General features: G+C 56.6%; 12 protein-coding genes across 12 annotated transcripts; 4 read left to right on the forward strand and 8 right to left on the reverse strand.

The window, feature by feature from the left end:
* Positions 1-590: 590 nt before the first annotated feature.
* Positions 591-1,544, forward strand: F5144DRAFT_549180 (uncharacterized protein; the record flags this gene model as incomplete). The annotated part of the gene is made up of 6 exons (XM_066787564.1): positions 591-594; positions 732-764; positions 835-857; positions 952-987; positions 1,282-1,446; positions 1,503-1,544. The coding sequence occupies 6 exons, from the start codon at positions 591-593 to the stop codon at positions 1,542-1,544; spliced, it is 303 nt and encodes a 100-aa protein (XP_066641160.1).
* Positions 1,545-2,203: 659 nt separating this feature from the next.
* Positions 2,204-3,253, forward strand: F5144DRAFT_593931 (uncharacterized protein; the record flags this gene model as incomplete). The annotated part of the gene is made up of 1 exon (XM_066790513.1): positions 2,204-3,253. One exon carries the CDS (start codon positions 2,204-2,206, stop codon positions 3,251-3,253), a length of 1,050 nt encoding a protein of 349 aa, XP_066641161.1.
* A 244-nt stretch (positions 3,254-3,497) lies between these two features.
* On the reverse strand, positions 3,498-4,652 carry F5144DRAFT_494056 (uncharacterized protein; the record flags this gene model as incomplete). Its single annotated transcript, XM_066786016.1, has 2 exons — positions 3,498-4,301; positions 4,371-4,652. The coding sequence occupies 2 exons, from the start codon at positions 4,650-4,652 to the stop codon at positions 3,498-3,500; spliced, it is 1,086 nt and encodes a 361-aa protein (XP_066641162.1).
* Positions 4,653-5,351: 699 nt separating this feature from the next.
* Positions 5,352-7,307, reverse strand: F5144DRAFT_283697 (uncharacterized protein). Its single transcript, XM_066783736.1, has one exon. It carries the CDS (start codon positions 6,979-6,981, stop codon positions 5,449-5,451), a length of 1,533 nt encoding a protein of 510 aa, XP_066641163.1. The 5' UTR covers positions 6,982-7,307; the 3' UTR covers positions 5,352-5,448.
* A 783-nt stretch (positions 7,308-8,090) lies between these two features.
* F5144DRAFT_549183 (ATP-dependent DNA ligase) lies at positions 8,091-11,039 on the reverse strand (the record flags this gene model as incomplete). Its single annotated transcript, XM_066787565.1, has 5 exons — positions 8,091-8,627; positions 8,680-9,448; positions 9,498-10,599; positions 10,665-10,864; positions 11,014-11,039. The coding sequence occupies 5 exons, from the start codon at positions 11,037-11,039 to the stop codon at positions 8,091-8,093; spliced, it is 2,634 nt and encodes an 877-aa protein (XP_066641164.1).
* Positions 11,040-11,907: 868 nt separating this feature from the next.
* On the reverse strand, positions 11,908-13,466 carry F5144DRAFT_604024 (dehydrogenase E1 component-domain-containing protein; the record flags this gene model as incomplete). The annotated part of the gene is made up of 5 exons (XM_066791322.1): positions 11,908-12,416; positions 12,473-12,559; positions 12,613-12,980; positions 13,044-13,177; positions 13,326-13,466. The coding sequence occupies 5 exons, from the start codon at positions 13,464-13,466 to the stop codon at positions 11,908-11,910; spliced, it is 1,239 nt and encodes a 412-aa protein (XP_066641165.1).
* Positions 13,467-14,553: 1,087 nt separating this feature from the next.
* On the reverse strand, positions 14,554-16,879 carry F5144DRAFT_283717 (quinon protein alcohol dehydrogenase-like superfamily). The gene is made up of 5 exons (XM_066783737.1): positions 16,341-16,879; positions 15,686-16,284; positions 15,272-15,634; positions 14,866-15,214; positions 14,554-14,806 (listed from the first exon to the last, which is right to left on the reverse strand). The coding sequence occupies exons 1-5, from the start codon at positions 16,773-16,775 to the stop codon at positions 14,579-14,581; spliced, it is 1,974 nt and encodes a 657-aa protein (XP_066641166.1). The 5' UTR covers positions 16,776-16,879; the 3' UTR covers positions 14,554-14,578.
* A 2,198-nt stretch (positions 16,880-19,077) lies between these two features.
* F5144DRAFT_283892 (Zinc/iron permease) lies at positions 19,078-20,502 on the reverse strand. Its single transcript, XM_066783739.1, has 4 exons — positions 20,358-20,502; positions 20,270-20,286; positions 19,413-20,207; positions 19,078-19,355 (listed from the first exon to the last, which is right to left on the reverse strand). The coding sequence occupies exons 1-4, from the start codon at positions 20,388-20,390 to the stop codon at positions 19,160-19,162; spliced, it is 1,041 nt and encodes a 346-aa protein (XP_066641167.1). The 5' UTR covers positions 20,391-20,502; the 3' UTR covers positions 19,078-19,159.
* A 410-nt stretch (positions 20,503-20,912) lies between these two features.
* F5144DRAFT_576865 (acyl-CoA N-acyltransferase) lies at positions 20,913-22,955 on the forward strand. The gene is made up of 2 exons (XM_066789164.1): positions 20,913-21,048; positions 21,102-22,955. Exons 1-2 carry the CDS (start codon positions 21,030-21,032, stop codon positions 22,535-22,537), a joined length of 1,455 nt encoding a protein of 484 aa, XP_066641168.1. The 5' UTR covers positions 20,913-21,029; the 3' UTR covers positions 22,538-22,955.
* Positions 22,686-24,180, reverse strand: F5144DRAFT_283850 (pyrroline-5-carboxylate reductase dimerization-domain-containing protein). Its single transcript, XM_066783738.1, has 2 exons — positions 23,822-24,180; positions 22,686-23,774 (listed from the first exon to the last, which is right to left on the reverse strand). Exons 1-2 carry the CDS (start codon positions 23,877-23,879, stop codon positions 22,834-22,836), a joined length of 999 nt encoding a protein of 332 aa, XP_066641169.1. The 5' UTR covers positions 23,880-24,180; the 3' UTR covers positions 22,686-22,833.
* A 311-nt stretch (positions 24,181-24,491) lies between these two features.
* F5144DRAFT_283963 (CTD kinase subunit gamma CTK3-domain-containing protein) lies at positions 24,492-25,897 on the forward strand. The gene is made up of 3 exons (XM_066783740.1): positions 24,492-24,935; positions 24,995-25,171; positions 25,231-25,897. Exons 1-3 carry the CDS (start codon positions 24,780-24,782, stop codon positions 25,681-25,683), a joined length of 786 nt encoding a protein of 261 aa, XP_066641170.1. The 5' UTR covers positions 24,492-24,779; the 3' UTR covers positions 25,684-25,897.
* Positions 25,896-26,938, reverse strand: F5144DRAFT_631048 (mitochondrial 54S ribosomal protein bL12m). Its single transcript, XM_066792441.1, has 2 exons — positions 26,577-26,938; positions 25,896-26,457 (listed from the first exon to the last, which is right to left on the reverse strand). Exons 1-2 carry the CDS (start codon positions 26,808-26,810, stop codon positions 26,134-26,136), a joined length of 558 nt encoding a protein of 185 aa, XP_066641171.1. The 5' UTR covers positions 26,811-26,938; the 3' UTR covers positions 25,896-26,133.
* Between the last annotated feature and the right edge of the window lie 62 nt (positions 26,939-27,000).

Raw genomic sequence — 27,000 nt, forward strand, 5'->3', positions numbered from 1 at the left:
AGTCATGGCGGGGCCCTGCTCAAAGTCCCCAAAATACTAAAACGGCACTCACCCCCGGCAGCATGGGAGAACCGTAGCTCGGAAGTCGGTAGGCGTCACCACTGGTCCTGTTCCGGCGGGCACCATGACGCACTCCGTAGTATAAGCGCGAGGCCTCAGCCAGCTAGCTAGGGGCTGTCAACGTAATACTGCATTGTTCTACGGTTTCATGGAAGACTTCGTCGACTATGTGGAGATAGGATGCGCTTGGCTCCCGGATCTCGTAACATCTCCACGGTTCAGAGGGACATCTGCGTGTTTTAATCATATATTTTCTTGCCGGGCGTAACCCGTCATCTCTTACTTGCTTGGCGGACCTGGTCTAATTCCAAGGTCGACTCATATGGTGACCGCTAGGATCGTCAGCAACCACTACTCAACGGAATCACCGCCGGCCAGGATTAACTGCAACCCCTATTGCATGGTCTTCCGGCCTGTAGCGGCTCCTGCTCGGATACAAAGAGCCGCTTGTTTCCCAAGTCTCTCCCACGTCAACCGTCGCTAGTCACTCGAGCACGAAACCCTCTATTCGATTCTCAACTTGATACATCATGGGTAAGGACGTTCTCTTGTCTCTGGAAAACCTTTCCCCTTGTCCTTGGATGCCCAGCTTGTCCGCCAGTGGACCGCCAACCGGGCTTGCCATATCAGGAGATAACTTGCGAAACCACATCACTAATCGAGACACAAAGTGGGCGTTCCGGGCAAATACAAAGGCTGCGAGAGTAAGTCGTGCTCCCCGCAAAACATACCACCTCTGCCCCTTGGACTAGCAGACTAACTTTCTCCTTCTAGCCTGCCGTCTTCGTCGAGTAAAGGTACGTCAAAACACGATACACAACAACCCAAACGGCCAGCGCCACGAACAACCGGGCCCAGACCAACATAACTCACACCGCTACTCCCTTCCAGTGCGACAACCAACGGCCCTACTGCCGAAAATGCTTGGTACGCCCACGCCCGCCTCCTTCTATTGCCCCCTTCCGAGCCCACGGAAACTTCCCGCACCTTCCGGCACCTCCGAAACCACCCTCCCCTCCCCCAGCCAACCGAGCGCGCTTCCGCTGAGACACCCCCCCCAAACTCCCCAAACCCATCCCTCCCACTCCCAATCCCCCACCGAAAGTAAACAGAGAAAACCACCACAGAGCCCCCCCCCCCCTCCCTCCTCCCTCATCACCACCATTCCCCCGGAGAAAAAAAGAGAATCACTCCGCTAACCTCACCGACCGTGTTCCACAGGACGGCGGCCGCACCTGCGCCGGCTACGAGCGCGAGACCGTCTTCATCATCGGCACCCTCGAGGACCAGGGCCGCTGCTCCTCCCACCCGCCCCGCATCGTCAAGCCCAAGCGGTCGCCCGCGTCGAGGAAGGCTTCGCCTGCGCCTGGGTCTGTGGCGAGGTCTGTGTCTGCGTCGCGAGCGGGGGTGGAGAGGGATGAGGGGGTGGTTGTTGGGTCTAGGGCTGGGTCTGGGACTGGGGCTGGGGCTGGGGCTGGGGGTAGGGCGGGTTCCAGTCCGGGGCCGGGGTTGGGTGGTGGTGGTGGGCTGAGGTTGGGGCCGGGGATGGTGCTGCCTGTGCAGGAGGGTGAGCCGAGGCCGGCGTGGGATGATGCGGTCGAGGCGGTGGTTCGTGGGAAGGGGGGGAGGTATAGGTTGAGGGTGGAGGGGTTGAGGGCGGATTTGGATGGGGTGGTGAGGGGGCGAGGTGATGAGGATGGGGGGATGTATGTCTCCTTGCCGGGTTATGAGCCCCTGGATGTTCAACCGGGGATGGGCGACGAGGAATTTCGACTGGCGGCGCAGTGCTTGGTGCATCTTGGGACGCCGGAGGAGGGGATGGTAGGGGGTGGGCGGGCGGCTATGGACGGGTCTTGTTTGTTTCTCTACGAGGTGTGTGATGGGAGTGGTGGCGGTGGCGTGGTGGCTTACCCCTGACTGACGAGAACAGCACAACACGTCTTCGTACTTCAGCAACCAGCCGCCTTGGAAAGACCCGTCAATACAAAACAACACCGTCCGCCGACTCGGGCCAGAGCACTTCCGCGCCTTTCCCGCTCACCACTTTTTTGTGCGGATCTACCGGCCTAACGCTGTACGTCCACTTTCCAGCGGTTACCCCCCTTTTATCTACCACCCTACTGACACCCCCTAAACACAGATCATGACCGCCCTCGTCAACCGCACCCCAACATTCCTCGCCGAACCACAATGGCTCTCAACCCCGTTCGAAGCCCATCCCAAGTCCGCACTTGACCAACTTTTCGACAGTCTCGCCTTGCTGCCTTCTCTCCTCGCGCGTGCCGACCGCGTTCTAGCGCAAGAACACACTATCACCCGCCGTTTGATGGCACAAGACTTGCTCAACAACTGCCTAGACTTAGAAGTAGAACTCGGGAGATGGTACACCACCCTCCAAGTCTCACCAACATCCGGAGTCAGCCAACCCCTATTCTGGCTTTCCAACCAGCCCTCAACAGCGCCCCACCCTTACCACCTCCCCAACCCCCTCACCTTCCGCGACGCCCACACCGCGCTAGCACTATCCTACTACTGGACCGCGCTGGTGCTCTTCTACCCAACCATCTGGCGCCTCTATTTCGCCGCCGTCATCGACCCCGTCACAGCCTACGACCACAGCACCACCACCACCAACCCCACCACTTCCACAACCACCACAACCACAACCGGCTACCCAAGTCCCCCCACCCACCACCACCACCACCAATCACACCCCCATCAGCAAAACCTCCTCGAACCCACCGACCTCCCCCTCCCAACCCGCCTGCAAACCCTCGACCCCATGCGGTACTCGCTGCCGCGGGTACGTGACGCCGCAGCCGACGTGTGCCGGGCGCTCGAGTTCGTCTTGGCAGACCCATCATCATCATCATCATCGTGTGCGCAGCCCGACCTGCTGTGGCATGCGCTGTTTGTGGTGGGGCGGTTTTTTGGCGAGTTGGGTGGTGTTGGGGTGGGTGTGGGTGTGGGGGTTGGGTTTGGGGGGCATATGAATGCGGGTTTTGGGTTGGAGATGGGGATGGGCGGCGGGGGGATGGGGATGGGGATGGGTGCGGTTGGGGTGCCGGGTGTTGGGGATGGGGGTGTTGAGTTGGTGTGGTGTGAAGGGTTTAGGGAGAGGTTGGTGGCGAGGGGGAGGGAGATGCGGGAGGGGGTGGTTGGGCGGAGGTGGGTGGACTTGGCTTCTTTTTGAAGGGGCTTGGTGGCATGATGTTTTGTTTCGATGCCGGCGGGTCTGGCGGTTTTGTGTTATTGTGACTTTGAGGGGGCGAGAACAGAAGAGTGATGGGGATAGGAGCATTGTAGTATTGACTCGGTGACGGTATATCGGAGGGTTGATGTTATATATCAGACGATTCTGTTTTCTTCTACTGAGATTACGAGTGTTAACCCTGCCCCCCCACACCTCCATCCATCTTCCAGCACCCTTACCCAAATCAATTGCTGCTTACGGTGCTTTCACCCCTTCTTGGTGTTTGTGACCTGTGCCTCCTTTCGGCAAGAACTGGGCGTGGACGCCCTACGCGTGCGCCAGGTCGTGTTGGTCTGTGTGGAGGCTGGGTTTTCCGAGGGGGACGGCGTCGGAAGGTGAGGAAGCCTTGCTGCCCTGGTTCTGGATCTCGCCCCAAAAGTAGAAGTGCTGAGTCCTGGCCGTATAATCGTTGATTCCAGCCATAACTGCGAGGAGGAACAATATCCGACAGGTCCACCAGCATGCCGCTCTTCCAGTTCTTTTCCAGCGGGGAGAGAGTAAAGCCGAACCCGGCGAGCCAAAAAAAGTCCATCGACTCCTGCACGGCCTCAACAGCATTCTCGCCTTCCTCAACATATTCGTACACGATAGCCGTGTATTCTTTGTCGGGCTGGATAAAGCGTTCCACCTTGCCAACCTTGGTGACGGGCGGCCTCAGCTGCCAGGGCAACTCGCTGAACGCGCTGCTATCGAGGGTCAGCCAGCCGTAACATCTCTTCATGCGCGGCGTTGACGTTATGTGCCGGTAGCCGGGCTCCGGCTCCTGTTGAGTTGCCGACTGCTGAGTCATCCGGGCCTCGTCGGAGAAGGCGGCTTGATTGTCCAACGCGTCATCCCAGGTTGTTGGGTTCGCGTTGATCAAGATGGGGCGCGAGGCTGCCACAGCCTGCTCCACGGCCGTCTCCATCATTTGGAGGAGGGCGGCAACTTGGCATTCTCGTTGCGCAGCGTAGTAGTGGGCAAACTCGGGTGGCCCATTATCCCAAAACTGGCGACAGCAGGAAGATCCGCGTAAGTAAAGAGATGGCTTTGGAGTTGCGAACCGGGGCCGACTTACCAGCTTGAGGACGAACGGCCCTGCGTCTCCGAACCAGACTTTCCAAACACATCCATCTAGCCCTTCACCCAGGCGAGGACCCCAGACAAGGTCGCCCGCATCCAGAGGGCAACGTCGGAGCCGGGGCAGCTCGAAGTCGGCGGCGGTACAGCTTGGCGGCCCGTCCATTAACGCGTCGTCGCGGAATGGCGTTTGTGCCGCGTCGACCCATGGCTTCCGAGCTCGCATACTCGCTTCGTGGAGACGGCGCATCTCTGCGCCGCCATCGTGGAATCGTGCCATTTTTGCCCACGGTTGACGGTTGGTGTGGTCGAGATGGGAGGCGGAATCGAGGGGAGCAAACAAGTGTAATTGGGTAGGTGGTGGGTGCACGGGTGTATTTAGTTACATGTTCCTTAACAATGCTCCCAACAGGCTTGTTTGTCTCAGGCACTCTCTCGTTTTGCCCGTTTGCTGCGCAGCGGGCGCCTGCCTGGTTTGGACCACCAGACCCCTGCCAGAAGTGCCGGAATCTCAAATTATTTGATGAAGACCGGTTAGTTATTGACAGTTGGTTAGTTAGCCTCAAGGTTTCTAATCTGCCTCGGCTTTTGGGGGTTTGGGGCCATGGAAGAAGTTCCGTGCAGAGAAGGCTGCATTACGAATAAGTATCGAGGTTTCAAAGTACGAATAGTCGACTTCGCTCGCCCCAATGTCAACCGGTCATTCTTTGTGAATTACCTAGTTAATTTGAACAAATAATTCTGTTGCCACAGGAAGAGTTTCATTCGAACTTATAACTGCCCCACCTCGCTCTGGCCAAAAAAAGCCGAATTCGAAATGGGAGAAGGAAATCAAGAAAAGGGAAAGAAGGATAATAGAAAACGAGAAAACACAAAGAAATAAAGGAAGCCGAGCAAAATAAATAAAGGAAATCGAGCAAAATAAAAAGTAGACGGTCCCCCGAACGGTTTTCTTTTCGTTCCTCTCGTCAAAGGTCTCGTCGGTGCCTACATTTGGAGTTCGGCTTTTTTTGTCCACGGGGCGTCCACCTACTTAGGTATCTAACCACCACTCAAAGTAACCACCAACTGACATATCAAGGAAATTTCTTGGTGAAGTAGACGTGCTTCCTCCCGCCCAACTCGTATCCACCCTCAACCTTGCGCCGCTTCTCTCTCGACGTGGTCCGGTCATTCCCTTTGGCGTCCACAAAGTACAACTTTTTTCCCAGCCTGCTCTTCTGAATCGTGACGACCAAGCGCTTGACCGTGGGCCCAACCACAGTCTGGTCATCATCATCCTCGTCCTCATCATTGCCACCGTCGCCGTCGTCGTAATCATCGGCGTTATACTCGCGGGGGCCATCACCGCCATCGCCGCCGCCGACGTCCTCGGCACGCCCACCAGCATAACCCTCAAATTCAACCGCCCCCTCCGCGAGCGGACTGCTCACCTGGCTGAAGTGCGCGTCATCATAGCCGGTGGCAGTGCTGGGACCGGCCAGGCTCGAGTGGTACTCTGGCCCGAGCCCGAGCCCGAGCCCGAGCCTGAGCCCGGCCTCGCCCGCCTCCCACGCCGCCGCCGCCGCCGATGGTTGGCCCCCGTCGTCGCCTTGCTGCTCCCCAGCCCACGCGGACGGCTCTTCCCCGTGGTTGGGTTCGGCGTGCCGATCCCGTTCGGAGAGCCGCGCCTTTCTCGCCCCGGACGTGTTGTGCACGTACCCGGCCGAGTCCGCCGCGATGCGCCAGCTGTCCAGGTCCGGGTAGCAGTAATCGATGGTGTTGTCGCCCGTCGACGCCATCTTGGCCAGGCACCAGAGCGCGAGCTTGATGGTGAGGCGTCCCCGGCCGTGCGCGGCCCACGGCACGATGGCGTATTCGGGGTCGTGATAGTCCCAGTTCAGTGCGTCGTTGTCGATGAAGGTCGAGCCGTCCGAGGTCATGGATACGTCTGACGGGTGTCTCGCATGGCTGGCAGCTGGATTAGGCCCCCGTGGGCGGCGGGAGCGACTGGCTGCTAGACCGGGTCCCACTTCCTGGCGGGTGATTCTGAGGACGACCAAGACCGTGTCCGTGATGATGAATCCGTACCTCGAAAAGTAGCAGGCCATGTAGGTGGCGACCTGTGAAACGACCTTTTGCCATTCGCCGTAATCCCTCGTGTCAATCATATCCGGTTGCCACTTAGCGTCGAGTTTGGTGTCGCCGGGGAGTAGGTTTCGGTAACCCCCCTCCCCGTTGATGTGATGCTCCGACACCAGCGACCAGTCGGGCTTGTACGAGTCCCTGTTCGGGCATCTGGTCCCGCGACCGTAATGACAGGATATGGCTTGCCCTTCCAAGGCGTAGTTGACCACGGGAGTGACGAACCTCCGTAGAAGGTCCTCAAAACTCTCCTCGTTGTGGATTCTCAAATCATTGTAGAGGGGCCTCGGTTCCCGCTCGCCGCGGTATTCTTGGCTGAGTTCTCTCTGAAAGATTCGAGTGAGAGTGTCGTAATTAAAGTCAGCCCATGGTTGCCAGTCACTGACAGTAACTCTCGTGTTGGACTCAGTATTCTGGCCTGGGGGGATTAATGCGGAATCTACTCCGACATTCGGCGTAGTGAGAGCGTCGAGGAGTTTCACCATCGTCACAGGAGCCGACGGAGGAGTTGGGTAGAAGCTGGAAACCTGAGAGCTGAAGGCTTAACCAAGAGGTGCGAAGACAAAACGACAGGCGGTGATTGTGACAACCTCCCGTTCCATAAGCCCACGGGCTCTTTATAGACACTTCCTACCGAACTGACACCACGCCAGACAGTTACTTCCTTGGTCAGTCTGTTATGATAGCGACCCGGCAACCCGTGGACCTGGCAACCCGTGGGCCGCGAGCCAGATCCGACACTACCCATCAAGGCGATAAGACGAAAAGCCCATGTGGAAGTACTCGTTCACGACAGCAGGCTTTCACCGCGAAGCCGGTCACCGAGGCCGACAGCGAATGAATGGCGATTGCTCACCCCCCCTCACAAAACCCAACGGAACCCAAGGCAATCTCGGGAGATCAGGTCAGCCTTCTCAAAATGCCTGCCACGTCGACATCCATACCCCGCCCCAAAGGCAGCAACAACAGCAGCAACAGAATGTGCTGTGTGTGTAAATGATCTGTCGTGCGGGGTTAACAGAGAACCAACAAAAGTGCATCTTGAGACATGGCTGTGTCGACCGTTGGCAACCAACACAAACTCGCTAAACGCAAGGGGGGGCCGGGCGAAGCACCCCTTTCGGCAAGGTGAGCGGCCATGTTGGGCGGCCATGGCAGCCAAACACCACAATTCGCCTCACGACATCGATATGAAGAGAGATTGGGCAGTCAAGGGCTTGACGAGGTGCCTGGCTCCTGGACAACGCTCAGCCGCGAAGATGACCACATGGCTTTACATCACACCAGACTTGGGGGGGGGGGCTTGCTTGTCTGGTGGGCCATGGGGACGAGGCTGGGCTTTGGAGAGAAAACCGAGCGTCAAACCGGCCTGTTTGTGTTCAGTTGGTTGCGTGTTGGGAAACGCCTGACCGGACTGTCATCATCGAGGTTCAGTCGAGGTCCCATGTCGAGGGCTTTGAAGGACAAGGACATTCTAAGGACTGTAGGAACGGACGTCGTAACTGGGAGAGCAAAGTCTGCATGTCCTGGTCATTGATACTATATATGACACCAAAAGGTCAACAGACCGATAGACACGTACTAATTCACTCCCTCAATACTCAAAATCATCATCCACCGCCGGCCCCTTGCTCTTGGCCACGCTCTCCTGCTTCCGGTACATCTCAGCCACCTGCCGGCTGCTGGTCGCCTCATCCGGCTTTTTGTCGTCACGAATCTTGATGAACCTGGGGAACCGTAGACTGATACCCTTTTCACCTCCCGGGTCAACACCCTCCTTCATACCCGCCTTGTACCGCGGGCTGAGCGTCAGATCAGCTGTCTTGACTTCCCAGACATACTTCGGCTCGAACCAGACGTCGGGCTGGTGCTGTCCGCCGGAGCTGTGCGCGTAGAAGGGCTTTGGACGGTCAATGACGATCTGGAAGAGCGAGCCGTGTAGCTCCTCGAGCACCGCCTCGCTGAAACCGGTGCCAATGTTGCACACCGTCTCGTATGTGTCGGTAGCCGGGTTGTAACAAGCCAGAAGGAACGCGCCGTAGACCGAGGTGCGTTTGCCCTTGCCGTGGTAGGCGCCCAGAACGACGAGATCCAGGGAGTCGCCGATGCCGGAGAGGTAATCCTTCTTGATCTGGTCGGTGTTAGTTGGGGCTCACTTGTTCATGGATCGCGTTGTGACATACCTTCAGCCAATTCCGACTCCGCTTGCTCGGCTCGTACCCACTCTCCTCGCCATCCAGCATCTTGACCATCAAACCCTCGCAGGAGGCCTTGACTGATTCGTCTAGGAACGTCTGGATATCATCAAGTTCTTGGCCGTCCATGGATGTGGCAAAGGAAAACTCGCCCTCAACGGACTGGAAAGACTTGTGGAGCAGCTCGCGGCGCTCCCTCAGGGACTTCTTCACGACCGCCTCCCCGTTCAGGTAGAGCAGGTCAAAGGCAAATACGCACACCTTGACCTTGACATCTTCCACCTTGACATCCTTCTTCTTCCGCGTCATGAGCTGCTGAAAGGGAAGGACCTTCTTCTCCTCAACATCCCACGCGACCGACTCGCAATCCAGGACAAAGCTCTTGGTGTCCTCCTTGACCCAGGTGGGAAGCTTGGCGAGAACGTCGGGGTATTTCTTGGACAGATCTTCTGAGTTCCTCGAAAAGATGGCAGCCACACCTTTGCCGACCTCCTTGGTGGCGCTCATCGCCGACTGGCTGAGCTCCTCGTCCGTGTCTTTGGCGACGTAGTGAATCTGAGCTCTCTCACCGTCATATTTGTACTCGCATGTGAAGGTCTGGTTTTCGAAGCGGTCAAGGACTTCGGTGATGGCCTTGGTAGGCTTCGCCAACATGGGCTTGAGGGGGACACCAGGCCTCAGCTTGCAGTGCTCTCTAAGGTTCTGGATGCCATGCTCCACCATCGCGGGGATGATGACATCGTAGCTGGGCAGTTCGCTGGAAAATGTTAGTATGGAGGTCAACACTCGGGAAGCAAGCAACAAACCTGTACACCGTTTTGAGAATGGACTCCCCCTTCTCAATATCACCGCTACTCGGCACTCCGCCCTTCTGAGCCGCCTCGTGCGCCACCATGGCCTGCGCTAGTGAGACAATGACTGTCCTTTCGGCTAGCCCAAGCCTCAGCTTCCCTTCCAGGAAGCGAACGATGTACTTGGCTTCGCTTGGGCCGCCCTTGTCCTTGGTGATGTCTACCTTGCGGTTTCCAGTCGAATCCGCCGCCGATAGGAGTTTCTTAATACCGTCCACCTTTTTGCCCTGCGCGCCATTGCCGGTCACCGTGGCAATCCCCATAAGTCCCTTGAGAACACCCTGTACCGTGAGCGGCTTGGGCTTGAACATGGTGGGCTGCGTTGACCTTGACTTAACGGCAACCAGGCCGAGGTCGCCGATCTCCTTCTGATCCTGCTTGATGACTGCCAAACTGCGTCCGGTCGACTCGCCTATCGCCTTCATAATCAGTGACTCGCCGATGCCGAGCTCGATACCGGCGTAATCAGGGGCGAGCTTGTTAATCATGAGTAAGACGGTCGGTAGGAGGTCATCTGGTGTAAGCCGTAAAACCTGGCGCAGGAAGAGGGAGCAGTGCGCCATGATCTCGAGCCTCTTGGTGGTAAGCTCCACTAGGGAAAAGGTAGTGCAGAGGGCAGCATACGGCACTGGCTCGCCCTTTTTCCAATCCGGATATGGATGCTTAGCCTCCGACTTGAGGCTCGCTTGAACCTTTTGGCGCGCCTTAGCCGCAACTCCGGGCTTTTCTCCCTCGCTTTGAGATCCCTCTTCTTCAACCTCGGAGGACGACTCTGGAGTATCCTCCTCGGCCTTTGTTTTCATGGCCGGTGTTGTCTCGGTGGCCTTCTTTCGCGGTGATTTCGGCTTCGGGGAAGCAGCCTTTTTAGACTTTTTGGGCTCTGGTGTTGGCGCATCCTCCATGGCTTCGTCCTCATCGTCCTCAACGACCTTTCTTCCCCTTCTCGGCCGCTTGCTGGCAGGGGCTACTACCTCGGCGTCTTCCTCCTCAACAGCATCCTTTTTGGTCTTCACAGCCGCAGCCGATTTCGTAGGCCGTTCTCTCTTTTTGCTCGTCTCTGTGGGTTTCGGCCATGTTAGCCAACTCCCAGCCTTATCCCACTACCCCTTAACACCGGCGTACCTTTGTCTGACTCAACCTTCTCAACCTCCTCCTCATCCTCCTCCTCCTTCTCCTCCTCTTTTACCTTCTCCTCTTCCTTCGCAGCGGCCTCCTTGACAGCCTTCTTGGCATTATCGCTCGCCTTCGTCGAGAAACTCAACTTCGTCTGCTGGGTCGGCGCCGGCTTCCTCTTGGCCCCATTTGCCTGGCCAAAGAACTTGCTACAACCTCATGTCAGCACAATCTCCTCCCGACAACCCATCGAAGAAAAAAATAAGAATGACGCAACCCTCGCCGGCAGGTGATTACCAAAAAGCAGTCTTTTTTCGTAATTACCCACCCCAACGTGGTTTGTCCACTCTTCACGTACCCCAGTGTTGCCTGTTTTGGCGCCATGGTGGCTTCACTGTATCCTCCCCAACCGGTAATACTGCGTTTCAGTTCTAAAGGCAGCGGCAGCGTGCGGTAGCGATTGAGGGTTGCGGGCGGGGTTCCGCTCCAGAGGTAGGGGCGATAGAGTCGACAGCCGGTCGTGGAGTTCCTGACACTTGCGTGACGGGGAGGTGGGAGATGAAAAACCGGGAATCGCGAGGCCAAGTTTGCGTGGCGTGACGAGAGGGTGGTTGCGAACAATGGATGGGGGGAAGACGAACTCCTTCCTGTTCTTGAGATTTTTATATGTGGAGTTGAAGATAGAAACCTCACAGAAGAGTAGGGGAGAGACCTAGAAGAAGGGCAGTGCAAAGCGGCTCGATCAGGCAGAGCCCTGCATTGTGGCAGGCGCAATTGGCATCGTGATCCAGGCATTGGCTGCAATGAATTGGGCGGCGCAACTCAATTGACGTGACGCGCTTAGACGCGACTTTTGGCGAAGGCAGCAGCCAGATTTGGCAGGGGTCGCGTAAAGTGGCCCAGCAGGTCACATGAGCTGGTTAGGCTAGTAAGGCTAGCGCCTCAATGGAACCGCCTGGACCACAGACGGAAGCGGGTAACATCGCCGAGAGAAGCTCAGGACCTTTTGGTACAGGTATCTTTACAAGGTATTCGTAACTCCAATGGAATTAGGTAGGTAGCAAGTGTACAAGTCTGTAAATATCAAGGCTTCCCATTTCCGAACCTCAATTTCAGGACCGTCCCAGGCTCTATAGCAGATTAGGATAATGTACAAAAAAAACTCCCTAACGCTTAGAACCTCGCAGTTCCGGCATAAATCCGTCCTCCCTGGTTTAATCCATCAACACAAGACTCGGCTCCAGATGATCTTTTAGTTAAAGTAGAAGGCCTCATCCGGTGTACGGCCTCGGATGAACTGCGGCTCGGAACCCCGGACGTAGATGTCCTCGAACAGGATCTTGGGGGTGGCCTCAGGGTGGGCCATAGCCTCAGCAGCGACGACCTCCTCGTTGACGTGGCTGCGAGCCTCCTTGTCAATGGTCTTGAGCTCGTCCTCCTGAGCAACGCCCCAGTCGAGAATGTGCTGCTTAAGGCCAGCGATGGGGTCGTTGGTCGACCGCATGCGCTGAATCTCCTCACGGGTGCGGTAGGTGGTGCCGGGGTCGGACATGGAGTGGCCGCCGTACCGGTAGGTGACGTACTCCAATACCAGCGGGCCATTGCCCTCCTCAGTCCACTGCTTACCGTACTGAACGGCGGCCTTGACGGCAAGGATGTCCATGCCGTTGACCTTCAGACCGGGGATGTACTGCCCACGCTTGTAGTAGTCCGTCAGGGCCGACGAGCGCGCCGCAGACGTGCCCATGCCGTACTTGTTGTCTATGTAATCGTCAGTAAGCCATTGCCACCCAACAGGAACCGAGAAGCGAACTCACTCTCGCAGCCGAAAAGGGCGGGGAGCTTCCAGAGCTTCGCCATGTTGAAAGCCTCAAAGACTTGACCCTGGTTGCTGGCACCATCACCTATGAATCGTCAGCGACACAGCTCTCAAATGATATAGTACTAGAGTCCGTACCGTAGAGAATGACGGTCGCCTTCTTGCTGTCGGTGTACTTCTGGGCAAAAGCCAGACCGGCACCGACCGGGACCTGAGCACCGACGATACCGTTGCCGCCGTAGAAGCCCTTGGTGAACATGTGCATGGAGCCACCCTTGCCGTACGCAATACCCTCACGACGGCCAAGCAGCTCACCAATGATGGAGCGGACGGTACCGCCGCGCATGTAGGCAAAGCCGTGGCACCGGTACGAGGTGATAACATCGTCGTCCTTGTTGATCGCATGCTCGATACCGACGGCGACAGCCTCCTGGCCGGTGGAAAGATGGCAGAAACCCCGGATCTTCTTCTCCTTGTATAGCCTGTCGGCGGCCATCTCCATTTGCCTTATCAAACACCAGCGTCAGCCGGGCGAAGTTCTGCGGTGTTTCCAGACCATCAATGCCTACCTGACAACCACCATGTCGCGGTACATGTCCTTCAGCTGCTTCTTAGTCACCTCGAGCGTGTAGGGAGGCGGGTCGAGCTCGTAGGTCTCGAAGCTCTCATCGTTGAGCTTGATGTGGAAAGGCTCCTCCTCGCCCTATTCGGAACACCAGCGTTAGTAAAAAGCGCCAATTCCTCGCCCAAGCCCAACCCAGCCCACCAAACCCCGGAAACCTCGCAAACCAAAAATATCCATGGCATTGGTCCCAAAAAGGCCACAACCGCCTGCCCCGCCATTCACTCACCTGAGGAATTGAGCTCTTATCGACCTCCGCCGAAGCCGCATTCGTTGTGACCGTCCTCCGGGCGACAATCGAGGCAGCTTGGGCGCGCGGAGCAGCGCGGAGGGGCGCTACCCGCGATATCCGGACGGCTCGCGAGAACATTGTGTGTGATGTGACAGGGTGGAGGTGGAGGGCGAAGAGAAAAAAATAGAACGGGAAAGAAGAAGAAGAAAACCGGTGTGGGTATGCGAGATCGCAAAGTTCTGCTTCCGCTGCAAAGCTGGCCCTGCAAGCAGTTTGAGAAAAAGGGCGGCCCAGTTTTTGGCGTTGGGGCAACGGAATGATGCTTGTTGAACCCGGGCTAAACCGATTTGGGAGAGTTAGCATGGGTTGGGGCTGGCTGTCCGGGCCCATCGGACCTTCACGCTATTTGTGACAGCTCGGAGAGGACCGGCCAAGATCGCACCAAGTGGGACTGTCAGATCGAGAGATAAGAGGAACCTTTGGTGTGCTGTTGCGTCTATGCGGCCTTGAATTCACAATAAACGCAAATATCACTCAGAATAGACAATTGGGTAATTTAGGCATCAAGCTACGGTGACATTAACTTGGCTGCATTGCTATATTTAAAAGCTTCAGAATCGCCAAAGCTGAGAGTTAACGACGCTGCGAATACCCAGGACTTGACCCGAGAATCGGACCTACTTGGTGGGGATGACCGAAGTTGGTCCATCATTCCATCTTAAACTAGGTAGGTACTTTAGTCTGAACAATGGGAAGAAACGCAACCATGCACACCTTGGGACAATAGGCCACTCTATTACAATCACTCCATACACACATAAACTGACAGCTCTCTAGTTCAAACTCCGCAAGGACTGCGCCATCTCACAACGAGGCCAGCCCCCACATGATCTCAACATCAGCAGCATGTAATGCTTGAGTACTCCCCACACGACGGCGACCTTGTAAAATCCGAATTCGAGCCCAATGTTGAAAATTCATCCTTCCAATGCTTGTTTGCCTAATGGCAACCCTGATATCTTTGCCGAAACCGCCATGCTAATTGTGTGTAATTTGGAACGCCGTAACAATGCCCGTATCTCTCTCTCTGTGTGTCATTGCGCTTCGTACCGTATCCCCGTGTGTCGCCTTTCGGTGCAACAAGGAAACGAACAAGTCTTGCGCTTGCGAGCCGCTTTGAAGGGGGGTATCTGCGAGTAAATAAAAAATGAAAAATGTGCTCGCCGCAATATATCCGTGATAACGCCTCTTTATTCATCGTGGAAGAAGGTCGGGCCGCTTTGTTGAAGGGGCGCTGTTGAAGGCCCGGCATCCGTCATATCCACGTCCTGTATGCCGCTTGCGGAGGTAGATGCTCGGTAATCTAGGGAGAATGCACTGAGCGGCCGGTCTGGTACTGGCCCGTCGAGCCTTCGCTTCGGAGGCAGCATGGATTGCTCGTCCAGCAGCATCTCTTCCGGAGGGGAGAAGGACCACACCTAGAGATTGAATTAGTACGTGCTGTGGATGAGGTAAAAGGTGGCTGTTGTCCGCTTACCTCCATGACAGTCCTGCTGTTCTTCAAGGCCATAGCCACGCACTTTTCCTCCTCAAAGGCAACGCGCCAGACTGCTTCGCCTTGGGTGACCAGCTCGCGGACAAGGTTGCCTGTCTTGAGGTCCCAAACCTTGACCCGCCCGTCGCTCCCGCCGCTGACTACCCGGGTGTCGTCAAACTGCAGGCTTGTGACGCTGTTGTCATGGGCTGCAAGGCGGTGGATGGCGCAGAACCTCTCAAGGGACCATACCCTTACAGATCCGTCGCTGCCGCCAGTGACAAGGGTGCCGCCGCGCATCTGCAGTTGCCCCACAAGCGATGTATGCCCCTGGAGAATCGCTTGGCACTCGCTAGAACGATCAGTTAGTTCGGCTGGGAGAAGCATGTAGTGGGCCAGAATAACTTACCCAGTCTGAGCGTTCCATATCCTGACGCTGGTGTCCAAGCTTCCAGTTGCTACCCGCTGCCCGTCGAAAGCGATCGCATAGATGTGGCTGTAGTGACCCTGGAGTGTGTGCAGACACCTGCCCTCCGAAATGCTCCAAACCTTTGCCGTTGCGTCGTAGCTTCCGGAAACCACGATGTCGCCCTTGATCTCCAAACAACGGACGCTCGCTTGGTGGCCTACAAGCACGTTCTTGCACACCCCGGTCCTCATATCCCATACCCTGAGAGTCGTGTCCCTGGACCCAGATATCGCGGTGTTGGCGTCTGACATCTTGAGGCAGCGAACAGTCGAGGTGTGGCCCCGCAGCGTGTGCAGGCATGCACTATGGGATGGTTAGCAACGCTAGACTCTATCGGATGGAAGCACAACTCACCCAGTAGCCAGATCCCAAACACGGACATCACGATCACACCCGCCGCTGACCAGGATGTCGTCCCAAGGAACCATAGCCCAGACGCCCATGACATGGCCCTGCAATGTACGGAGGGCGTTCCCCTCAGTATCAAACACGTGGATTTTGGCATTATCGAGAGCCACGATGATATACTTGGAAGTGAGGTGCAGGCTCGTAACAACGCCGCCGTCTTGTGTTATGTTGCGCGACACGTTGCGGCCGCCGGTACGCCAAGCGGCATCAACTAGGTACCTCTGCTTGAAGTGGGACTTGTAGGTCCTGAGTACGGGCCGTGCATTCGAATCCATGTTGAAGGTTGCCGGTAGAGAAGTCGAGGTGAGTGCGGAGAATCCTTGGCTTGCCGAGTCCTCGTCTTGTTGGCCAAAGGAATAGGCCTCGGGCCTTGCGGTGGCAACTAGTTGCATAGAAGACTGTTGGACCTCGGATAACCTCCGCTGGTAGTCATGCTTCACGCACAGGTTCTTCCATGTCATGTCATCACTTAGCAAATCCCGCCATCTCCGCGACACTTGCGACGCGCGGGCTAGGACTTTCGGGTCATCGATGAAGGAAAGGATCTACAAAACGTCAGTCGCGGGGTCCAGGGTCAAGATCTAAAAGGTCGGAAACGCACTCGAAGACACAACTCATCCGGAAGGGTGGTGAAAGGATCCTTCTTGAGCAGGGGGCTGACAAACTGGTGAACAAAGCTCAGTTGCCCACTGGTGCAAAGGTTCAAGAGGTCTGCCAGCAGCCGGGTCCTCTGACCACCATTGCACTGCACAAAATATTTTCGCAGCCCAGAAAGATAGGCCTCTTCATCCTCTCCCGCATTGCTCCAGTTCAGTCTCGAGTGTGACGGCCCGGGAGAGGCTGCAGGCGTCGGCGGGGGTGGCGGCGAGCCAGTAACTTGTTCGAAGTCGGCTGCCGGCGTACTCATGCTCGGTGTCGGTGGCCCCCTTGGCCGTTGCTGCGACAGTTTCACATTGTGGGTGTTCAACGACAATTCCTCGTTGAAGACGGCACCTCTTCGCTCGGAAAAGCTGACCGGCCGGTTGTAGGGCGGCATCTCGATATGCGCAAAGGGAAACGGCGGAACCGCGACCTGCAGCCACTATGTCACGCCACGTTGATCAAATATGAGCACCTGGGCCGGAGTTCACCAAGCGCGGGGAGTGCAGGTAACCTATCGTCGAACGGGGGGGATTTGAGGATATGACGTCGGGATGTTCGGCTCGAATCGTGACGGTTCGGGATCCAGGTTGCAGGTAAGCAAGTCACAAATGTGCTGCACGCGTGCGGGGGTCGTCCACTGGCAAACTGAGCAGATCACGATCAACAGCCCGGGGATCGAAAGTCGCAAGTCGCTCGAAACGAAGGTGATGAACGAACTCGACGGGGGATGGGAGGAAAGAGGGAAAGAGGGAAAAGGGGCGCTGGAACTGAGGGTAGGTTGAGCGCACGCGATAGGAAGGGATGGCAAAGTCTGGTGTAAACGCGCGTGTTACACCATGAAAATGCCCTTCCAGATCGTCAAGTTCGCGGGGTTCAAGGGAGGTCGTGGAGAAGGCCAACTGCTTTAGGTTCGGATGCGAGGGCTGAGGAAGGGGAAGAAATACGAGGCGGGAAGGGGCGCTTCTTCCCTGAATTCCCATGCGCCGAATGAGGAGCAAGCTGACCGGCCAGGCCCAGGGGTCTGCCATTGTATGGAACTGCCCCACACGGAAATGGCACGGTCCCACTTTATCGACGCCGCCAGGGCCGCACCCAACCTGAGGCCCTTGCACATCCGCCACCTCTTACACCCCCCCCTCTCTCAACCCTTTCAACCCTTGATCAAATGGAGCCACGATGGGTTGCGGGTGGGTTGGTTCCATCATTTGACAGGAAGCCCACCGCTTCTCTGAGGGCATTCGCTCGCATCAAAACCTCATCCCGTCATTCCACGTTTGTTTTGTGCTGGCACATTGGGCAGCCCGGCCCTTCTTGTTCGGTCGTCACGAATGTCCAACAATGCCCGGCAGCAGCGGAGCACGGCAGCAGGGCCCTTGTCGTCCTCGAAACCTCTCCACTGACAGCCGTTCGAACCCTTCAAGTCCTGCATGTCAGCATCCACTTTGCGGCAACTGACACTCCATGGCAAGACCGCCATCGCCGCCGGCTGAGCGCGTTGCAGCGTTTGCACGAGTTAAGATTTTTGCTAAGCGGCGAAGTCCGCCAAAAAAAAGCTATAATAATCCGAAACCTTGTCTTTACAAACTGTACCAGTAGATCGACAGGGCCAGGCGGAGTTCTTGCCGGGTTCAGGGCCTTTTTGCCTTGCCTATTTACACAGTCATGTACAGGGACATGCACGCAAACTAGCAAAAGGCCTGTTCAATGCTAGTATTTGAGAACGGTTTGAGGAGTGGCCAGCAAGGACAGCCCCAGGGATTGGAGCCGACGACTGGCGCTTCGGAAGGTTACCCAACTTCTGGGCCCAACGTGCTATGTCGGGCTGTGCCGCTACCCACCCGAGGCACACGGCACCGCGAGAGATTGCATCAGCCTGCATCGAGATTGCTGCTGTGTTCGTCTGTCATGCCTCGCTCATGTCCGTCTGATGCAGGCACACGGAACGGAACAGGATGAGAGATGCAACAAGGGTTGAGTGAGGACGCTCTCTGTTTCCCTCGGTCAATGTTTGCGGCTGCCACAAGACAGTTTGTCGGTTACCACCCCAAAATAAGAAAACCAGCCACTGCCAGCATGCCTTCTCTACCAAAAATGGCAGATTAGAAAGGCCTAGATCGTGAACTCTTTGTCGCACGATTTACAATCTCGAGACAGTTTGCACGACTTACAACGCCGTCTCCCAAGTTTGCTCAGCCTCGTCCTGATAATTCAAGATGAGACTGGAAAGCGTTGTCTTCTCCACGAATTCCGCTGCTGAGGACGCAATCAAGGTCAGACGCATCTCGTCCAGCCCATCAGTTCCATGAAACAACCGGCAGCGCCGCCAGGACTGTGCCTGAAACGCCCCCACTTGCCCAGGCCGTTGCAACATTTAGCCTCAGTTGGAGCGTTTTTCGCTTCGCCGGAGCCTGGCCATTCGACTGCAAGTGGCATTGGAAGGGACCATAACTCAAGGGTTGCGTCATCAAACCACCCAAGGCCAGGACAACTGGTGTTACCACACCTACGAAAACCAAGGTGCGAGTGTCTGCACTCGCTACAGTCTGTGTCTGAACGCAACGCGGGTTGTTCAGACGACGGGCAACGAAGAGTTAGCCTGAGCCGAACTGTTTGACACACTCGTGACGGGCCAAGTGAGCCAATCCACTGCAGTTGGGGGTGAAACGCTGGATTCCAAAACGCCCGCTCTAAGCCACGCCGCTTTTTATGCTGAAGCATGGCACGCTCGACACCTATTCTAGCCAAACGCCAGACCCAAGACACCAAACGTACTACATGTCAATGATGGTGGTGGCCGAACCGCGTCAGCAATGGTAGCATAAACCCCACCACTGTCGCGAGTGTATCCCGCAGCTGAAGTTTTGCTTGCCTCTTGTGAGAAGAGCCGCCGCTTTCAGAATACCCGTTCCCGCTGGCATGGTGGTCATGGCCCGCCGAGTTGTTTTCTTCCTGCATCGCGTGCATTGCGACGTACCTAGGGCGGGGTTAGCGCATCACGCGGCGGTGTTAAGGGGGCAGACACGAAACCTACAAGAATGTCCCGGCGCTGAAGAGGAGCAACATGCCAGTCCACCACTGCGCTGACTCGCCCTCTATGCTGTCGCCTCCGACTAGTGAAACGACAAAATATGTTGCCAATGCTCCGGCAGGAGCGGCAAGACTGAACACCATAAGGTGCACCCGCGCCGCCCGTTTTGAGAGACCTTGCTTTAGCAGAATCGAAGTCAGCCCAAACGCCGCTGGCGCTTTGTGCACTAGGATCGCGAAGAAGATAATGAGGCCGACGCTCAGGTTGGACGTCGTGGCCGAAGCCCCCATCGCGATACCATCCGCCGCCGCATGTATGACGAGGCCTAGCGTAGTGGCCAGACTGCGGCTCTGCTTCGGCGACGGCGCGAGAGAGCCCAAGAAGCCCTCTGATTCCTCCTCTCCCGACACGCTTGACCCAGCTAGATCCTCCAGGCTGACGTGCCTACTTGTCGGCGCTGATTGAAACCTCTCTGTCGCATGGCGGGGCAGTCGGTCGACGAGGAACATGAGCGCAAAGCCAATGACCAGAGCGAATCCAATGCTGAAAGCGGGTAGTTCGCGATCCTGGCTCGCGTGCTCCTCGGCTCGTCCGGATATCCCGCCTAGCGCTCGCCCCTTCGGCTGTGGGGGTTGGTGCGGATGTTGTTGCGAGGCCGCCGCAAGAGCCTCAATTCCTTCCGGTAGGATAACAATCAAACAGCTGCCAACAAGTAATCCCGCCCCGAGAGAGGCGATGAGCCGCAGCTGTGAGTGCGAAAGGGAGAACGACAACGGGAGTGCGCCGGCAAGGAAGGAGCTGTCGCACATACGGGTTAGCTTGCGCCATAATAAAGACACCAATATTCAGAAGAGACTCACGCCACGGCCATGACGACCTATCGGGGCAAGCAGTTAGCGCATCATCCTGTCATGATCAATGTTCCAAAAGCTCGCAGCGGCCACTCACGGAGGTCGCGATAAGAAATATTAAGCCGGCCATGTCGAGCAGCGATTGATTAATACGCTGCTATAAAGCTGGAATTCCAAAATCCTTCTTGTCAGCTCATTGGCGTTGTTCGACAAAGCTGGCGGCGTGACGGGATGATTTTTCTCGAGTTCCTTGAACGGCTTGGTTGGACCCTGATTCAGCCTGGAGGCAGATCGACCGAGATGGCTTGCCCCGCAGCCCGTCGCTCCCGTTACACTTGGCCATGTTGGGTTAGCTTCATCTTGCTCTCTCGTGGTACCCCTGGCGTTCCTGCACTCGAGAACTGTGCAAAAAATCAAAGAGGTACGAAGTCGGGTGCTTGGGGATTTCTACTTTTTGAGATCGCAGAAATTGATAAAATTTACTGCCTAAAAGTGGGATATCCTCTATCATCTGAAACAACAAGTCAGGACAGAGAAAGAAAAAAACGGGCAGTAGAAGCTTGCTGTTGCAGAGAAGAGAGGAAGGTGGCTATGTGGGGCTCTGTGGTCCGAGCTCTCCCTCAATTAACCAGCGCGCATCATAAACGTGCCCAGAGCGCGTCGCGATTTGCGAACGGGCAACTTTCTTCACTTCCATTGTGGTTTTGCGACTTTCGTTTCTGAACTATTCCCAGGCTTATTGAAATCGACATAAACAACATTGCCAAATATGGCCTCAGACGGCGATTGTGGGGTTTCCGGTTATCCAAATCTCTATTATTGAAAGCTAATCTTTCCCTAGGGTCGACGTCCTCGAACGACGCGCTGCTCCTGTCGCTCGTATCCCCTTCTCCAACGGGAGTCAAGACTATCGGCGACAGCTTCCGCCCAAAATTTACCTACCCCATTTTTGGCGACAGCGAGGAAATATTCGGCTACCAGAACCTCAAGATCAGCCTCCGTTACAATGCGAGCGACATGCGACCGAACTTGTCCATCACGTACGGCAAAAAGTTCGACGCCGTAGGAGACACTGAGGCGACTGATGTCCACGGTATTCTGCGCGAGTTTCTTCCCGATGTTGCATTCCAGAAGAAGAAGGATTTCGAGACAACGATCAAGGGTCTCCGGAAAAACTGGACTCCTCCCGGAAAGCTTGCAACGACGTTCGACGTGAAGGGCAAGACTTTTGAGATCTGGAAGGGGAACCTCACCGACCCCGCTGTGAAACAGTTGATCAGCCGTATCCAGATTCTCATTCCGCTATTCATCGAAGGTGGGAGCGCGATTGATCTGGACGACCCCGATGCCGACCGGTGGACGGTTTTCTTTCTGTACCAGAAGGGTGCAGCCTCGAGCGATGCCGACAGCAACCCTTACGTCTTTGCTGGTTACTCCACAGTATATCGTTTCTTCCACTTCCGGCCGCTTACACCCCCCCAGTCCCCCTCAGAGGCCGATGTAGAGAAAGCGACCCTTGCTCAAGACTTCGACCTGTCTGAACTCCCCTGTCGCAACAGAATCTCTCAATTCATTGTCCTCCCTCCCTTCCAAGGCAAGGGGCTAGGTCCTAGACTATACAGTCATATTTTTGGGGAGTACATCAAGCATCCGCAAACGACGGAAATTACAGTCGAAGACCCAAACGAGGCCTTTGACGATTTGCGCGACATCGCGGACCTGCAGTACCTGCGCCAGCTACCCGACTACCAGGAACTCCGCATCAACACAATCGACATCCCCAAAGTCGGCGCGGCGCCGAACAACATCGTCGATAAGGCGGCATGCGAGGCCGTGCGTATCAAGGCCAAAATGGCACCCCGCCAGTTCGCGCGGGTTCTCGAGATGCACCTCATGTCCAAGCTCCCGGAGCCCGTTCGGCCTGGGATCTCCCCGGAGAAGTCGGCGCCCAATGCGACCAAGGAGCAGAAGCACGAGTACCGCCTGTGGAGGCTGATGCTCAAGAAGAGGATATACAGGCACAACAAGGACGCGCTGGGCGAACTCGAGATTCCCGAGCGCATCTCCAAGCTGGAGGAGACGGTGTCGAGCGTCGAGTTCGACTATGCACGGCTCCTAGCCAGGGCAGATGAGCAGGAGCAGCGTCTTGCGGAGGAGCAGCCCAAGGAGGCGGCGGCGGCGGCGACTGCGAATGGATCGTCGGCAAACGGGAAGCGCAAGGCGGTGGATGGTGGCGAGGAGCCGGCCAGCAAGAAGGCGAGGGTTGAGGACGAATGAAGGATGCGGATGAGATCACAAAAGTAATCTCAGGATATCGTCGTTTCCTGGCTGGAAAGACCGGCTGGTAATGGATATCATGTAGCCATTGCATGTATTTTTTGTGGGTTGTGTACAGTACGGCGTTGGGTGCGGCACTCTTTATCTCTATTTAAGATGAAGGGACGTTGGCATTTGGAAGATACTTGCCGATGACTTCTCAAAAAATGAAACCACTTTTTAACACTCGTCTATCCCGAACATCGCGTCCCATTACCCCGAAAGAAATCAAGATTGTATATCTTTACCCCTCCCCGCTACTGCAACTGACTCCCAGGAAACCTCGTCCCATTCACCCCCTGCACGCCCTGCCCAAGCTGGCTCGCCACGACCGTGGCCTCCCTCACCGCCCGCGCAACCGTCCCCCTCACCCGCCCCTCCTCCAACACCAACAACCCCCCGATCGTGCACCCCCCCGGCGTGCTGACCTTATCCCTCAACAGCGCTGGGTGATCCCCATTCAGCACCAGCCCCGCCGCACCCTTCATAGTTTGCGCGGCCATGCGCTGGGCCTCGGCGCGGGGCAGGCCCATGGCGACGGCGCCGTCGATGGCGGCCTCGAGCATGAGGGCGAAGAAGGCCGGGCCGGAGCCGCACAGCGACGTGCACACGTCCATGGTCGACGGCGGCAGGTAGACCACCTCGCCGATGCGCTTGAAGATCCACGTCACCAGGCCCAGCGTGTCCGGGTCCAGCGGCGGGTTGGAGATGCCGATCACCGTCATGCTCTCGCGGATCAGCGACGCCGTGTTGGGCATCGCCCGCACCACGCGGCATTGTACGGGCTTTTGGTCGTTGGCGGCTGCGAGGGTGGATTCGATTTGGGGCTCGGTCACGCCCGCGAGGATGCTGATCAGCAGCTTGCCGTCGAGCGCCGCCGCGAGCCCGGCTTCGGAGAGGACCTCCTGCACCATGTAGGGTTTGCAGGCAAGGATGACGACGTCGGCTTTCTGGGCCGAGGCGACGTTGTCGTTTTGTGTGATGGTCACGGCCGAGAGGTGCGCGGCGAAGGTCGCTTTGAGCTTCCTGACGGACTCGGGGCGGCGCACGCAGGCGATGAAGCGCGAGGGGAGACGGGTGGTGGTGGTGGTTTCGTAGAGCGGGGTGGAAGTGCCTGAGACGGAGGGCTTGGTGTTGGCGTCTTGCATTTCGCTGATCGAGGCGAGAATGCCGGAGAGGATGGCGATGCCCATGGTTCCTGGGCGGGTCAGTTTTGCGACGTGAAGCCGAGATAGTGGCACTTACCGCAGCCGAGGACGGCCACGGTCAGCTCAGAGGAGCTGCCGTCTTGAGATGCACTCATTTTGTGATCTTCGTGGTGGTGGTTTGGTGGTGGTCTTGTGGTGTTGGGTTGGGATCGGAAGGGCCCGAGTTCGGAGAAGTAAAAGAGAGTTGGGGGGGAGAATTGATGTTATCTGTAAGTCGGAAGAACCCCCTTCAAGGATTCCCTTCGAGCAGCAGCGGGTCGAGTTCGGTAAGTAACGGTTCAAGCGAAGGAACCTGCAGGAAGCTTATGTCACAGATCGAGAGCTAAACCGAAAGACTATATGCATAGAACGAATTGTATGGTTTTTAGCTATTTTAAACAACCTCAAACTACCTACTAGTACATGGTAGGTACTTTGCCTCCGTTTAACCAAAGTTTTCCAACTTCAGACCAAAAAGTTTTGGGGGTGGCTAAAGAACCCCTCCCCCGCAATGCTCGCTCGAGCGAACTCACCGCCTACTTAAACAGGTTAGTGTAAATGGCTCCCAAATGGATCGGAATCAAAGGAACGTGACGAAACGCGATCTTTGGACCTCCGAAGCGTATTCTTTTTTTCCTTCCAAGTTGTTCTTTTCAGTTATTTCGCTTATTATTTCTCTTTCTCTCGGACAGAATTCTAGAAATAATTCCATAACTTCATCACAACGAGTTGAAGCCAAATGGGAGCAGCAACCTTCCTGGGACAGAAACTCTGACATTGCAATCAACAACGCCAAGAGCCAGAGAACTTCGTCTCTGACAACAGCAAGCACATGGTGGGGAGCTGCAAGGAGCGCGCCGTTCCGACATCCGCCTACCTAACGCGAGCTTCCACATGCCAAACACCACGCAAATCACATGAAAGCACCAATCCCACTTCATAGCCAATGCCGTCATTTTCATACAAAACACGCTTAACACCCGACGACAAGAGTTAAACGAGGAAAGGACTACACCATGGCAGACCCGTTTGAAGTGCGCATGCGGTTTACCAACCAGCTGCGCCAGCTCAACGCATCAGTCACATCAGCTCAGAAGGCAGCACAGTATGCTCTTAAATACCGAGACATGGCCGAGGACTTGCACTCATGCATCCTGGAACAGCTCGAAAGAGTGGGTTCAACTTGGTTCCTCAAGAATCACATGGTGGCTGTAGCTGACTGAAACGTTAGAATAATATGAATACGCGAGCCAATATCATGTACTTCATTGAGCACTTTCTCGACATAGCCCATAAGGACGGCTACGACGACTACGTGCGCATGATACAACGTGATATTATTCGTGTCGTGGATGCGGTAGCGCCAGATGATGGGTCGGGAGCGGCCAACGTCAAAGTGGTTCGGAAGGCGAGCCCCCTTTCTTCTGCCCTCATCGTTATCAAGCCGCAATCTAACCGATTCTACAGGTCCTCCACGCCCTCCAGAGCAAAAACTTCCTCGAGGTCCAAGCCGTAACCCAAATCGAAGAAGTGCTCAAAGAGCGCGACGCCTCCGCCCAAGACATCGCCATGTCCTCCCCTCCCCTCAACGGAGACGGCATCCCCGATAATCTCGGCGACATGCCCCCGTCACGCACGCTGCCGCCCTACAACAAGAAGGGCAACGGCCCCCCGAAGCTGGACAAGAAGCAGACCGAGCAGCGGATCGAGGAGGACCGGGAGCGGCACAAGCGGCAGAGGGAAAACATCTGGGCGGTCCCGCCCGGCGAGGACGCCGAGATGGAGAAGCTCTGGGAGGAGACGAGTGATCTTGGGGAGGACGACCATAGGATGGGCGCGGAGGAGTGGGCGGAGTGGGAGGCCGAGTTCGAAGCGCGGAAGTGTTCGCATCGTAAGGAGGGCGCTAATGGTGCGCATTGACGAGGCGTTTGGTGGGCGTGGGCGTGGGCGTCAGATACTGCATTGCATGGCGTTTATGGGTTGGTTGGCATGGTAAAATCTTGGACTGGCGTTTGTCAAGGTAAAGAGGGCCGAGGGAATATGCTGTTATTCCCTATGCCTTGGCCAGTGATGTATCGGAGCAGTTAGTTTGAAAATATAGCGGGCACATTAGCCGAACCGCCATCATCATACACTACAGTTTGAGATGCTGGTATATGGTTATATTGTTACATGCTCTTTTGTACATGCAGCGGAACAGCCGCAGGCTGATCGTAATCGTCACATGCCGGTCTGGCCCGCCTTGGTCCTGGCCCTGGTCCGCCTTTCTATCCGTCCATAGACCATTGACCATCAACTAGCTAGGCAGCGGCATTTCCCCCCCTTGTGGCCCAACACCACACCTCTCCTATATTGATGCCTCGTCCTCTTCTACTCAATGGTGACCACAGCGCCCAGCTCCTTCATCATCGCCACGATCTTCTCGGCCTCGTCCTTCGGTACGGACTCCTTCATGAGCTTGGGCGCGCTCTCGACGAACTTCTTGGAGTCTACTAAGCTGAGACCCAGCAAGTTCTTGACCTCCTTGATGACCTTGGGCTTGGACCCGGCCTCGAACGACTGCAGCTTCACCGTGAAGAGCGTCTTCTCGGCCGCCGCGGGCGCCGCCTCCTCCTCCTCAACTGGTGCGGCTGCGGGGCCGGCGGGGGCTGCGGCGAAACCGCCGACGGGGAGGTCGGGGATGTTGAGGCGGGTCTGTGGATCGGAGAATGTCATGTTAGCACGGCTTTGGTGATTTTTTAATGCTGTCACGGCTACCACTGCTATTGTTGCTGCCGCTGCCGCTGCTGCGTGTGGTTGTTGGTCTTCCCCACCTTCAAGCTCGAAACGAGGTCCGCCGTCTCCAACAGCGTCAATTGGCTAATCTGGTCGACGATGGCCGAGATCTTTGGGTTGGTGGCGGCGGGGGCGGCCTCGGTCGAGTTGTACCTCCGCGACATGCGCTGCTGCTGCTGGAGGAGGGAGCTCGAGGCGCGGATCGGAGCGGCGCTGCTCGTGCGGAGCTGGCGGGCGCAGCATTGGGCTGCGTACCTGCAGGAGAGCGACATGGCGGGGGAACTGAGGGGGTCGAGAACGAGACGCTGGGAAACGGTGGGTTATCGGCCGGTTGGGGCGTCGGGGGTGCGGATTGGCCTCGCGATGGGGTGCTGCTGTTGTCGAAATCCCGGAGATTTTTTCGGCCGTCGTTCGAAAAGTCTACCGGCGCGGCTGGTGAGCCCGGCCGGCCAGGTGGCTGGC

Source organism: Chaetomium tenue (genome assembly GCF_020726465.1).
Source record: "Chaetomium tenue strain MPI-SDFR-AT-0079 chromosome Unknown F5144scaffold_5, whole genome shotgun sequence".
Lineage (NCBI taxonomy): Eukaryota > Fungi > Ascomycota > Sordariomycetes > Sordariales > Chaetomiaceae > Chaetomium > Chaetomium tenue.

What these genes read in the sequence shown, in the direction of transcription:
- F5144DRAFT_283697 (XM_066783736.1), bottom strand. Translation starts at nt 6,981, where the DNA reads ATGGTGAAACTCCTCGACGCTCTCACTACGCCGAATGTCGGAGTAGAT.
- F5144DRAFT_283717 (XM_066783737.1), bottom strand. Translation starts at nt 16,775, where the DNA reads ATGCCGCCCTACAACCGGCCGGTCAGCTTTTCCGAGCGAAGAGGTGCC. An exon ending in GTTTGGGATCTGGCTACTGG is followed by an intron (nt 15,635 to 15,685) that starts GTGAGTTGTGCT and finishes ACCATCCCATAG; the next exon opens with TGCATGCCTGCACACGCTGC. An exon ending in ATATGGAACGCTCAGACTGG is followed by an intron (nt 15,215 to 15,271) that starts GTAAGTTATTCT and finishes TGATCGTTCTAG; the next exon opens with CGAGTGCCAAGCGATTCTCC.
- F5144DRAFT_283892 (XM_066783739.1), bottom strand. Translation starts at nt 20,390, where the DNA reads ATGGCCGGCTTAATATTTCTTATCGCGACCTCC. An exon ending in TTCAGCGCCGGGACATTCTT is followed by an intron (nt 19,356 to 19,412) that starts GTAGGTTTCGTG and finishes ACCCCGCCCTAG; the next exon opens with GTACGTCGCAATGCACGCGA.
- F5144DRAFT_283850 (XM_066783738.1), bottom strand. Translation starts at nt 23,879, where the DNA reads ATGAGTGCATCTCAAGACGGCAGCTCCTCTGAGCTGACCGTGGCCGTC. An exon ending in CGTGGCCGTCCTCGGCTGCG is followed by an intron (nt 23,775 to 23,821) that starts GTAAGTGCCACT and finishes TGACCCGCCCAG; the next exon opens with GAACCATGGGCATCGCCATC.
- F5144DRAFT_283963 (XM_066783740.1), top strand. Translation starts at nt 24,780, where the DNA reads ATGGCAGACCCGTTTGAAGTGCGCATGCGGTTTACCAACCAGCTGCGC. An exon ending in TCCTGGAACAGCTCGAAAGA is followed by an intron (nt 24,936 to 24,994) that starts GTGGGTTCAACT and finishes CTGAAACGTTAG; the next exon opens with AATAATATGAATACGCGAGC. An exon ending in ACGTCAAAGTGGTTCGGAAG is followed by an intron (nt 25,172 to 25,230) that starts GCGAGCCCCCTT and finishes CCGATTCTACAG; the next exon opens with GTCCTCCACGCCCTCCAGAG.
- F5144DRAFT_631048 (XM_066792441.1), bottom strand. Translation starts at nt 26,810, where the DNA reads ATGTCGCTCTCCTGCAGGTACGCAGCCCAATGCTGCGCCCGCCAGCTC. An exon ending in ACCTCGTTTCGAGCTTGAAG is followed by an intron (nt 26,458 to 26,576) that starts GTGGGGAAGACC and finishes TCCGATCCACAG; the next exon opens with ACCCGCCTCAACATCCCCGA.